Here is a 12,981-nt window from a genome sequence, read left to right as displayed (position 1 = left end):
CAGAAGTGAAGCGAGTAGCCTAGATATGTGGATAGTGTTGGCTATCAAGTAGAAAAGTGAATAATGCTTTCTTAAAGAAATCTAAAGAAGAGCGCTTGACATCTAGTCGGAGGCTGTTGCAAGTAGATAATGCTGCAAAATATCCAGGTTGTTTTCCATAATTAGTATGCATTAGTGGCAATAAGGAATTGTTGTCAGCTGCGAATCTTGTCCGGGTAAGTTAACCAATGTAGCCTCAGAAAATATATTTGCTGATGGTGGACACTACGTGTTATCTTAAATAACATTACGGCTAACTTATATTTAACAAGATTAATTACTGAAAATATTCTCTAGCTGTGAAGCACATCAGAAGCACTGCAATAGAATGAGCTGAACGACAATATCCGGATGGATTGATTCTGCAAATGCTGTAGTAGTGCTGCATTTGTTGAATATGTGTTACCCGACACTGTAATACAAAAATTGAGATGGTTGTGAATGAAAGAGTATGAAAAGGCTGGCAAAGTTGGTCTGCTAAAGTAATACCTAGCTTTAAGTCAAATTCTAATGCTGGGAGCAAATTTGCGCTTGAAATAGACGATATATCTTGTAAATTTTAAGCTTTCAATATCATACGAAGCAATGACCCATTTATTAACTGCACTGATGGCAAGAAAGTTTAGGCTGACAGTAGGAATAACTTTTGGTGTCCTATGATTTGAATGAAAAAGCATAAAAGATGCTTTAATAGTATTTATCCTTAGCGGCATGAGGTGGCACCACGCTAAAATATTTTTCAGATCAGTGTTTAACTTGCAGACAGACAAGTTAGTGGACGATCGGTTGCAAGTAATATGGTGTCGTCAGCGTAAAGGAAGGCCACCGTGTCTGATAAACAACCGGGTAAATCATTTATATAAAGGAGGAATAGTAGTGGGCCAAGTATAGACCCCTATGGGATCCCTTCATTGGTTATTCTTAATTTAGAAAGTGAGGAACTAAAATAAACAGCCTCTTGTCTGCCTGTTAGGTAACTTTCCATAAGTGCCAATGCTGGGCCATAGACGCCTACTGCCCGTAGTTTAGCAAGTAAGATGACGTGGTTTATCAGACATGGTAGATGACGTGACTTAACTTAATTGCGATAGTCATAGATTCAACCATAGGCGCCTAATAAATTTTCTTGAACTACCACGTCTTTCATTCTGTGAAAATCGCTTATGGTTTCCCTTTGTAGCTTGACGATACGCCGGCTAGATGACGATTCTTTCCTTTCGTGGACCTACCTCCACCTTGCGAGCATTCCGCAGAATTGATCTCTCTTATTCAGTGTCCCTATGCTTCCACTTCTCAATTATGTTGGCCTTCATTAGGGATGTCTAGGTCTCTTGCTTAGCTCACATGCTGGATCATCCCAAATAAAATGTAGACGATGTGGGTACCGCTCCCACCGGCTACAAGTTCTCTTTTTGCCCATTTTAATTTCTTTCTCCTACACACATGGCACATTTCAATAAAGGCATCATTTATTTCGCCTGTGCTTTCCCTCGCTTCATTGTCAGTTTATTCATGTTATGCAAACGCTTGTGTTTTGCTTACGGTTTTGACATCACGCATACTCTGTTGTTCGCTATGGTAATCCAAGACATATTCTGAGATTTCAAAAATAAAAAAAAAATCGTCAGAACCCATGGCACAACGAATATGCACGTTAGTGCGATGTCATGAAGCATTGTAGTGGCACTCCGTATTGCCAACGCCAAAACGCGCATGCTGCCGGGCACCTCTCGCGCGCTTCACAGTGCACACGTTGCCCCACCTAGCGGTAGCAGCGCGAAGTCTGCGCGCGCCGCACGCTCGATTGCGTCGGAAACTGAAGAAATCTTAAAGCATCTTTTTTTGCCATTGAAGAGCGGCACATACTTTGTCGCATACACCAAGGTAACTGGTAAATGGAAGTTGGCGTCGACGCAGTTCATTAAAGAGCTGTACACACCTAGTGGCATAGGCGCCGACTGCGGTAGGGCTCTCCAGCACCCCCCCCCCACCATCTCTTCCCGTAGTCGGCGGCTCAAACCACTCCGCTACCCCCCCCCCATATTTTTCTGGGGACCTGTGCCCCCCCCCCCCCCCACAGAGACTAGCGATGGAGTCAGGGAGCATCCCGTATTTCTTTGTGTAGTTTTCGATAAATCTAATGAAGAAGTAGAGTTGCCTAAAGGTTGAAAGAACACAGGGTGTCTACCAAGTTGACATTTCCAAATTCCCTGAGTTTTACAGGTTTTCCCTGAGTGCCTTTGCGAAATTCCCTGAGTGATGCAGAACTATATTTTATGTCAAGACGGGCTGGAATCATTATCGTCCGATGCTGTCACTCTTTAGTAGGCATATGAAAAATTTTTTAAAAGAACCGACTTAATCCGATTTGAATACTAAGGAGTAGTGTTTATGTTATTCAAAAGAAAAATAGAAGGGAAAGGTTAGTAAAATGCACAGCAAATAAGATGTCTTCGAAAGAAATTCCAAATCGAGTCAGACATTCTCCAATAAAAATAAAAAGGAGATGCATACAGAAGCAAATATTTTCGAATATGAGCTGTTTATACCAACTGATAGCAAGCTCAGCAGTACGAGGTCGGAATTTTGTCACAATTGAGAGTCTCTCTCAACAGCTCGTAAGTCAACCTCAACTGTCCTGACATACTCTCAGCCCACGCCCGACGCCTCAGTGTTGTGTTTCACTGCTTTAAAGAGTTTATTTTGGTTTGTATGAGGGACGCCTGCATCTCGGCGTCAGCCAAGAGTGTTTTGTGAGCTTAAGCTCCTTCAAAGAAGCGCTCGCATACTTCATTCCCCGTTCATTCTTCAATGCGTCGGTCTTTTCTGTTCTCGTTCTCCTCTTGTCGCGCGTTCGCACTACGGACCATTTGAAGCATACTCTTGGTTAGTTTACAGTCAACGTCCAATTTTCCGGACCCCCTAGGGGCCGCGAAAACTTCCGAAAAATCAGGCAGTAAATCAGGCGGTCCGAAAACATAAATGCATGTCTTTTACTGCTCTTAAGGGCTCAAATCGACACAGGCAGGTCTGGAAAAGCTCTCAATGCCTGTCAGTACACTTATTAGGCATCGCGGTGCTCCTACTGTGACAGGAGAGGGCGGGTGCACGCGTGTAAAATTAAGGAATGCATACTGTGTCCCGTGACAATTGACCCTTCCTACGCTTGTTAAGCTTCACCGCAATACTTTTGCTAGTGCTTCACCGCATTACATAACTGTACTGAGGCAAAACTAACTTTCAGAAACCAGCATTATGGAATGCACCGTGCTTTCCGAGCTTCAAAGCCAAAATTATTCCTGACAGCGGAGAAATGAAGAAACTCGGCACCAAACGGCAAGAAGCTTAATAGCGAACGTCGAAGCAGCTAGGCGTAGCGTTGCCGCAGTGGTGGCTGCGGCTGCCAGCGGATCTGCATGCGATAGTGCCGGTTCGAGGCGGCAAGGCCATCAAAATGGCAACGGTGGTAGCTTTAATGCTGTTTCGGACCTGCGGTCATGCAGAACGTCCGGAAAATCGGACAGCAAAGAGTTCTCGCGTCCAAAATTTCAGACGTTCTGATACATTGACTCTATGGGGTACGTGGTGGTGCCGCGAAGCCGTCCAAATTATCGGGAATACGGAAAGTCGGTCGTTGACTCTACACTGGCAACTCCTCCAGCCGACGACAGGGTGTCAAAGACGATTCGTTACGATTCCTGACTGTTACTCGAGCCAGCATTACCGCGAATTTCGACCTTTCAATAAAATTACAGCTAAATTTCCCTGATAGAGGCACAAATTTCCTGAGTTTTCCCTGAGTTTTTCCAGACTACTAAAAATCCCTGAGAATTCCCGGTTTTCCCGATTGATAGACACTCTGATCTGAACAGCACAGCCTTAAATTGCCGCGACTCAAGACCAGGGAACTGGCGACTAAATCGGCGATATGAAAGCTGACGGGCGATACGAGCGCCCACCTGAACTAGACTGGATTCGACATAGGTTGTGACACACAAACAAAGGAGTTCACTTCGAGGCGACAACAGTCGCCACCCTTCAAGGAAGCTAGAGCGAAGGCTACTCTACCGGAACCTGACCGTCACAAGCGGACCGTCACGAATGGCACAGTAATTGGTAAAATGTGCCAACGTCAAGGACTTCCTTGGGAACGACCTTGACATCAAGTTCCCAGTTGCCATGTCGTTGCGTCGTATACGGAGGCGACCGTGCAACATTGGAGGCGGAGTTCGGCGGAACGATGCGAGGTCATGGGCGGGATCTTGCGAAAAACAGTGAACCTCCCAGACAAGCAAAAGGGTGAAAAGAAGTGCTTACAAAGTGGATATTTGGTGTTGGGGGGCTTTGCTTCTACTCGTGCTCATGCTAATGCTCGTACGGCTGTTCGTATTCATGCGTGTGTATGCAAAGCAGCATCACATATGTTTGTAAATAAACCCTTTTTTCTCATTTTTTGTACGTCGTCGCGGACCTCTCGATCGCCCGGCACCCGGCACAGAAACGTAATGACTGCACTAAGCTACGAAGCAGCTTCAATGTCAGTACGTGCTAGCGACAGTGGCTACAGGAACATAACAGCGCTGTCTGCGCCAACCTTGACGTACAGCTACCGCAAAGCTGAGTTGCCTGCCTTTCTGCGTAGTCAGGGGAAGACTTGACTACAGCACAATGCCCTGCGACCACGAAATGGTGCCTGTACTTGGGCCATACTGTTTGAATGTGCCACTGTGTAGATACTTGGCCGAGAGAGCATCCTGACCAGCGCCAGCCCATAGCAATGACAAAATACCGTTTCGACTGTAAGTCGCGGCAACCCGAAATTACTGGTGCACCAACTGCAACAAACGGAACTCCTGAAAGAAAAGCCGCAAACGCTCTAACAAATAAGTTGCACCTACGGATGATACTTTCATCGTGATTATGTTTGTGGATGTGCGAGCATTCGAGCAGTGTTCAGCGTGATGTGCTTCGAAAAGTCGTTGAATAGCCGACGGCAACGATGGACACTACCAGCAAGACTAACTGCTCGCTCGCTATCACACGAACTGCCACAATGTAACAACTAGAGTAAGCCAGTTAGACTAGGCTCCAGAATCGGAATCTTCATACTAAAACTTTAATGCTTGAAAGGTCTGTCCCCCCCCCCCCCAATATAACTGCCAATCCCAAGAAAAAGTGAGCTTTGTGTGCAAATCAGGGCACCGATTAACAGAACAATTGAAACTCGAGGAACCGCAGCCCATGCCTGCAGAGCACCACTCTCGGCGTTATAGGAAGCGTCAAAGCAATATCCGACAACACGAAACGAGAAAGACAATAAAGCAACATGAAGCAGTTGCGCTCTTGACCAAGGCATTGTTACAACCGAGAGTGGGGTCTTTTGGCCGCTTCTAAAACGCCATTCATGCACTGACATGTGAGGAATACAGCCAATGCCGTACCGGTACAAGAATGTTAGAAGGAATCTACACACATACTTGAAGCATCGTTGGAAAAGAAAGCCTTTACTCACATCTAGACTTGGCCTTAGACACCTACTCACGAGTTAAAATTTTGGATCGTCATTGAAGACTTCGTTTAATCTCTTCAACGCGTCTTCATGGACGCTGATGTGAGGTTGGACTCGACCGGAAACAAGTGTGACGCGTCAGACACGGTGGCCACAAACCACGAACGCAAATTGGCATGGACGCTGCAAGCAAACATGCGCGTCTCAAATATCGTTACCTGCTGAGAGAAGACCCCACCTTTCTGGTCACCAAGCGTATGGAGCAAAATGTCCTAAACGGCTACTCCTTGACGGTACTCAACCGTGGCAATGCGGTAGAGTGCTACGATACATACTGCAGCAAGTCAGCGAGTACCATCTCGCTAACGGGCAAGTGAAACAGCCGCGATCCAAGATTCGAAGACGGCGCACGTGTGTGATTCTGCACCACGTACAAACTAATTCTTCGCGACCGAAACCTGTAGCTCCTGGACAAGAAGCTATAGTACAGCATCAATAAAGAATCGCCACAGCACTATTGTCCCTGCAGTCCCGCTTCCTGCCGTGAGGGCCCCACGCCTTGGTTAGGCTGTTCCTTGAGCGGTCCCTCAAAGAGTGTACCTAATGCATTTCTGTGCGGTGGCTCAACGCTTCTCTTCTCGATGAACAAGTTACTCTGGCTTAGGTGGCTAAGTCTGTGACTCGCCGGATCTATAGGGCATAACCTAACCAATCTCTTCGCGGACGGCAGTGTGTTACATATTTGAAGAAAAAGGACAGAGGCAGGGGGCACACGTGTCACAAGCTTGGATTACAGTAAAACCGCCAATGCTTACATGGTCTTTCTCGGTGGCTTTTTCAGCTGCTGCTGTCCCATTCACTACCTTGATAATAAGTGCAGCGTTCATGCATGGTTCCCTGGTATGTGCGACTGGGTATGAGCCGCTCTACAATAAACTTTCACATCAGCTTAGGTCACTGAGTATTCAGGTCTGGATATGGGGTGCTTTTCCACGAACCTCTTTGAGACAAACTTGGGTCACTATGTGGCACTGGGTTATGTGTTTTCTTTAATGAACCTCTTTCACGCGAATTATGGGTAGTGGGTTTGTGCAAGTGCTTATGTGCCTCTCTTCAATGAACCAGGCTCTCACGCCAAACTGGATAATTTGACTGGGAATCTCTGCTTTTCCATAAACATCTTTGATGCCAACTTGGGTCACCGGGTATTGTCATGTGGTATGTGCCAACTTTCATAACAATCACTGTATTAAATATACAATAAATAATTACCCACGATGAATAAGATAGATTGTAACAAACATTAAATTCGCCAATCATCTCTAAAGGATGGATTCACTTCCAATTTTGTTTTTATTTGGAGGTGCTAAGCTTTCCTGCAAAACCACTTGAGCTGGTGCGAACTTATGATCATGCGCGGTCCCACGTGACAGGCTTTTAAGCCCACTTGATCCACGTGTAAGAGACTAGATTATGGGGGTTTACATGCCAGAATCACGAACTGATTATGAGACACGCCGTATGGGGGACTCCGGAAATTTGGACCGCCTGGGGTTCATTAACGTGCACTTAAATCTAAGTACACGGGTGTTTTCGCATTTCGCACCCTTCGAAATGCGGCCGCCGTGGTCAGGATCGTCGTGCTTAGCAGCCCAATGCCATAGCCACTAAGCAACCACGGCGGGTTCCACGTGTAAATACTCCGCGTAAGTCGCTTTATGTTAAACGAAATAGTGCCCGTTATCATTCTCGCCCTGTCAGCGGACCTCATTGCACGCTCAATTTTACGCAAGACACTGCTACTCACATAAGCTGTCCTGCTGCGTAGAGTGTGTAGGGCGTGGCGGCCAGGGTGTCCTGCTGGAACCAGCGATTGGAACACGCGTAGCTGTAGAAGTCCATGCAGGGGTCCACTGTCTCATCCAGTTTGCCTCTCAAATACTCGCCCTGCCAGCGGCACACCGTAGAACGGCAGCCTTCTACGTGGCGGATGTACTCGGGCTCGCTGGTCTCTGCGCCGGCGGCGTCCAACTGGCGGTCCTCAGCCGATGGAGCGGACAGGCGCACTGCTCCTTTGCGAGAACGTCCAGTACCGGAGCGAACGAGGGAACCGGCGTGTGGCGCCTTCCAGCGGCTGGAGCGCCATGGAATGGTGAACATCTTAAAGGCACCGTTTACACAACGCCACAGAGTTTCTTTACCGAAAGAAACTTGGGCACAGGAAGCGTTCAGCTACCTCGGCTGTGATGGGTGTGACGCACTAGCCCAATCTTCGCTATTGCGTTATCGTTCATTTTTCCTTTAGACTTACAAGCAATCTATTTCCTGACACCGCAATTTTCTTTATTTATAGAAGTACATGCAGCGCCAAAAGGGCATTATTGGAAGGGAAACATGTAGCGAAAAGCACAGCATAAGCAAAAATTGAGCTCATTCAAACATTAGACAGCAAGGTACAAAACTCAGCATAAGAAACCGATAAGTATCTGCGCGGTTCAATAATTATTCGAAACTTGCATTTATGATGCAAAATTTTGTTCAAGGTGGGCATTTTAGAAAATCACAGAAACTTTTAACCCTTTAATTCGCAAAATAAGAAAGGCTTGGCTTAGAACAGTTTTATTGCTTCAGTTCTTCATTACATTGCTCAAATACACACTACCTGAAGTATTGAAGAGTTTGTCTAAAAACTAAACGAGATACAGTAAGTCAAAAATATTGTTGACCAGCTGGTTGAAGGTCAATGTATGGTCAAAAATGGGTGTTTCATACTTGCTTTGACAAGGTCAATGCGTGGTATTGAGATACATCTCTATGGGGATAAACATAACAGCTTGCTTAAACAAAAGAAAAAAAATCGCATTAGCGAGAATACGACCACCATGTGCGCTAAGAAGAGAATGACGACGTCCTCCAGTTTTGTCATTAAAGCATCTGCTGCTGCTCAGGATTGATATTTTTGTGAATGCCACTGTTGAGCAGGAACATAACCAGATGTAAGTTGAGAGGCACAGACTAACATTTAGATTTCTCTCATTTTTGCAGATGGTTTTGTTAGATCAACAGTATTGTTGCGCTACCAGTTAAAGGGTTAAAATTATGAGGAGAAAACTTAGGCATATTCATGTTGTGTTCATCGTTTACGTGTATCTTGCACCGCAATATTCGTAGCTCCCATAAACATGAGCGCCAGGGTAGCTACTGGTAATTTTTGCTGAAACTTCATGCTCTTCAATGTTCTTTCAAATTGTAGTGCCGGTGGAAATATGTTACGAAGTGAGATAAAGAGACGTTTTTTTATTCTGCGTATTGAGAAACTGTATTCAAAATTCGACGCAGAGTCGCAAAAGGTTGTTTACTAGAGTGAGCACAATCTGATGAATTATTGCCAAATAGATTGTTGTGCACGTGACCTCACATACGCGCGTAGGCGTTAGCCACTGCCAAGTGGTCTTTGTTTGCCGCGGCATTTGGAGGGCTCGTCTGTGTACCCTGTGTCTGTCCTTTCGTTTTTACCGTTATGCCATCTTCAGGGCAACTCCTAACGGTAAGGTCAACCTTCCGAATATAATGAAACAAAGCAAAGCATTGCCACCCTTCGTCGAACAACTGCAGTGGCGGTAACGTTCAGAGGGGAACTGGACTCGCCAACCCCTAAGCTATCGTGCAACTTTCACACTTGGTAACAGGTGGGGTGGCATGCCACGCATATTGATATGCGTTGTCTCATATACGTCGGGAGTTTGTACCATTTTATGGTAATGCTCTGGGACTCGGACAGGGTAGTCAAGCCTTCTTGGGCTTTTGTCTGTGCTTCAATGTTGAATCAAGCTGAAATGAGTTGAATAAAATTGGCAGGGTCTGCGCTTGGGAGGCCACAGCGGGGAATTGTATAGCGGATGGCGACCTTTTGCCAATCGAATAGAGCAGTTTTCTGAAAAGATGATGGCGTAAGGCGCGCCAACCTGCTCTTAATTCCTACAGTGAGTCACACTGGACGGCAGAAGGAATCGCTGGAGTGTTTTAATGTCAGCAACTAACTTTTCCTACTTCCTTCATTTGTATGTTAGGCTGAAACTACTCGCCAAGAACAACGGCACATTCGGAGCAGCACTTCACAAACTCCTCGAATAAATACCTGGTCTTGCGTGAAGCAACCGCTTTAAACAAGCGATGGGAACGGACGTGCCTATGATAATGCTGCTGCTGATGATGTTAGTTCATTGACATCTTTGAATATGAATGCTGACAAATAGTCATAGCGTATTTCTGTTAACCAGGTATACATGATTTTCATTCTAGCATTTTTTTATACATCTCAATAGTCTTTCTTTCCTTCAAGATCTACCTTGTACCGCTAGCTATGGCTGTAGAGATCCGGTGGGATCAATCTCTTCCCTGATTTTTTTCACCAATACTCTAAACATCTCTTGGTTATCGCGACTGCTGACCACATTAAATTAACGAGCTTGTGGAAAGTGTGCTTTACCTACGGATCTCACTGGGTGAATCCTCTCTCATCCTATAAAAAAAATCCGACAGAGCGATCTTATTGGACCAACAGAATTCTTGACGGTCCTTCAGGATTTCTTTATGGCGCCCTTTCAACACTGTTAAGATTCCTGAAGGTCCCTCAGGGCAGCCTGTGGGAACTGTTCCCACACCAATAAGATTGCAGAAGGTTCCTCAGGACCTATTATTAGGATGTGCTCAATGGTCTCAGGATTTTCGCCACAAAATCCATATTCCTTATCTTGTTACGAGTATTGGCTCCGGTGTGCTTTTGTCTTTCGGCAACTAGCTCAAGCCTCAACTAGTAAGGCACTGGCCTTCCTGTTGGCGCACAGATTTTCCCTTCCAACTTTTCTTCCCATTCTTGCACTTCTCTGTGGCCTTTATTGTTTCCATTTTTTGCACCCAATTCATTCTCTGTTTCTCTCCCTTTCTTTTTATATGTTCCTAGTTGTCTATTTGCACTTTCAATTACCCTGCATTGGTTGCCGCTTGTATGCCTCAGTCTTTGGGTTGCGACTGACACTTTCGCTGTACACCATGTTTACACCCTTTAATGTAGACTACGACACGTTGGTTTGTCGCACTGTGATGCAGAATGGTTGTACTGCACATAAAATGCGCCCGAAATGGCGGGTGTCCGCAAGGCCAGCGCTGGTTTAGGTTTCCAGAAATATACTCGGCCCTAGCGGCTGCCGAACACAGTAGATTGGGTTTCTTGCGTTTTTAGAAAACCAAGACTTTTTTCAAGATAAAGAAACCTCAGAGGATGGGAATACACTTCTTTCCTTTTCACTCATTTATTGGCGTCTCTGTTCATGAATTTCAAATCGGGCAGAGCGCGCCAAGTGACCTGACGGTTTGCGTGCGTTGCCCTTGCCTCCGCTTATCCTCACCGCTTTCTCAGCGACAGTGCTGGTCAGCTCCCGGCCATTCACTTTCTTCGGTTATTGTGCTTAGTATAAAGCTGGGGAAAATAGTATAGAGAAGCTCGTTAAGCGACAAAGAACAGAAGACGCACAAAAGCAATCCAATTAAGCATTAGATGAAAATGGCTAAATAAAGGCATCATATGAGCTTCTTCCGATCCCCTCCCTCTCCTACTGAACACTTTACAAGTGACGCCATGAATTTGTTTTTTTTTTTTACTTTTGTTTTCAATAAGTTGCCCGGCAATCGCCAGTGGTGAAAGTGGCGCTGGTGCGGTACGTTGGCATGCGACCGAGGGTAATTTCGACGTCCCAATTAGGTGTAGGGAGTTTCCGCACCCAATGTTCCACTGCTGCACAAATGTGCAGCCACATCTATGGGAGTGCTTGCAGTTATGTGGCAACAGCACATAAGTGGTGTGCTGAATATAACACGACATTATGTTGCACAAAAGCGACTGTCAGTATGTGCGCTCAAAACTACCGTCGTCTCCAAAACGAGCACACAAGGCGTTAACATCTCTGCCTCCTGTGTTTCACTGCTGTAAAGGCATACGAAAACCAGGACGTCCGTGCTGCCATGAAATGAGTCAGCCGGGAAAGAAATTACGCTCGAATAAGCAAGCCACGCTGAGCCCCTGCCAACTGCGCGAATTTTGACAGAGCAGTTCGCACTCATGCTCAATGGAGTGTTTTGGCCCGATCATGGGTGCAATCTGAACGATCCCACGATGCTTCGTGATCTCATTAGAAAGAGGCCTAGCCGCTCTGCGATGTAACATCATAGATGAAAAGATGGCAACTTTACAATGTGACGGAATTTCACAGTGCAAAAAATAGCGTACATCGTAGCAGCACGAAATAACACTGACGGTAGATGAGACACTCAACGGGAGCGCCGACTGGCAACTTGTGGCTTTCTCAGTTTCATTCGATGTTTTTTTTTTTTAGTTTCGGTCTTTCTTATAATTTTCTGTGCTAAACTCCTCAGTTATGATTCAGTGCTCCTCTTGTGTATTTTGTCGGCGTTTTTCGATTAATTCTGTGACTTGAGCAATTCCCCTGTAAGAGGCGGCGGCCCGCGCGTGCGCTCCATACTTGCGAAAAAAGCGAAGGGGGAAATGCCGCGTTGGAAGTTCAATCACTCAATTATCAATTACTCCGTAAACTTGATCGCACAGCCAACATCTCGATTGCGATTGTTTCGACCGGCCGCCCCTGATTTCTTGACACAATGAAGTCATCTTAAGTCAATCAATTCATTTCACCGCACTGCACTGTATAATGAACTCCTAACTCCTCGGCTGCGACTAGTGCCACTGCGTCCCGATATTCCAGGTGGCTGAGTGTTCTACTGAGTTCAGTTGTGGGGGGACACCACTCTGAGGAACAGCGTCGAACACTCACTTCCATCGCACCAAGTGACCGCGCTGGCGCCCAGCGCCGGTGGGAGATGACCCCGCGAGGCCGACCTCGGCGTCGGCTGCCCCGCGTCTGTGCACCGGCACCTGCGAGACGGCGCCAATGCCTTCCAGCCTCGCCGACGTGGCCATCATGGAAGAGATGACGAGGATGCCGGCGACGGCGGCCACCGTCCAGAGGTACAAACGGGACCCAATGGCGGCCGACACGATCTCCGAGAAGGCGGACGTCCTGGGTCGAGGCTCCACAGCTGCCACAGGGCATAGCGCTTCTTCCTCGGGCAACACGTGCGACATCCTGAGAAGCGCCTCAAAGTGGAACGCATTGCTCTTGTGAGGTTCCATCAGAGCCGCCCGGGGACGACCGCGTGTTGAAAAATAGTCAGCGGAGATGGCAGAGAAACGCGACACTGGACAACCGCGAAGCAGAGCGTATAAAATTTCGGACACGACAGAGCGCCTACAGTTGGCGTTTGGAGAGAACAAGTATGCTCGCAATAGAAGCACATGCTCATTCACCCGCTGAAACTGGTGAACACGAATGCTTCACAAGCGGGTAGAGGATTAGGTA

At 46.5% G+C, this 12,981-nt stretch overlaps 1 protein-coding gene across 1 annotated transcript in view; it reads right to left on the bottom strand.

The window, feature by feature from the left end:
• LOC142558350 (neprilysin-1-like) overlaps nucleotides 1-12,707 on the bottom strand; it is a 49,889-nt gene extending 37,182 nt beyond the window's left edge. The window contains exons 1-2 of the mRNA XM_075670495.1: nucleotides 12,397-12,707; nucleotides 7,356-7,682 (exon numbers count right to left, since the gene is read on the bottom strand). Coding sequence (XP_075526610.1) covers nucleotides 7,356-7,682; nucleotides 12,397-12,707 — 638 coding nt within the window. The remainder of the gene's footprint in view (nucleotides 1-7,355; nucleotides 7,683-12,396) is intronic.
• Between the last annotated feature and the right edge of the window lie 274 nt (nucleotides 12,708-12,981).

This window comes from Dermacentor variabilis, chromosome 9, assembly GCF_050947875.1.
Source record: "Dermacentor variabilis isolate Ectoservices chromosome 9, ASM5094787v1, whole genome shotgun sequence".
Taxonomy (NCBI): Eukaryota; Metazoa; Arthropoda; class Arachnida; order Ixodida; family Ixodidae; genus Dermacentor; species Dermacentor variabilis.
The sequence above is the reverse complement of the archived record's forward strand: the minus strand, read 5'-3'. Positions and strand labels throughout refer to the sequence as shown.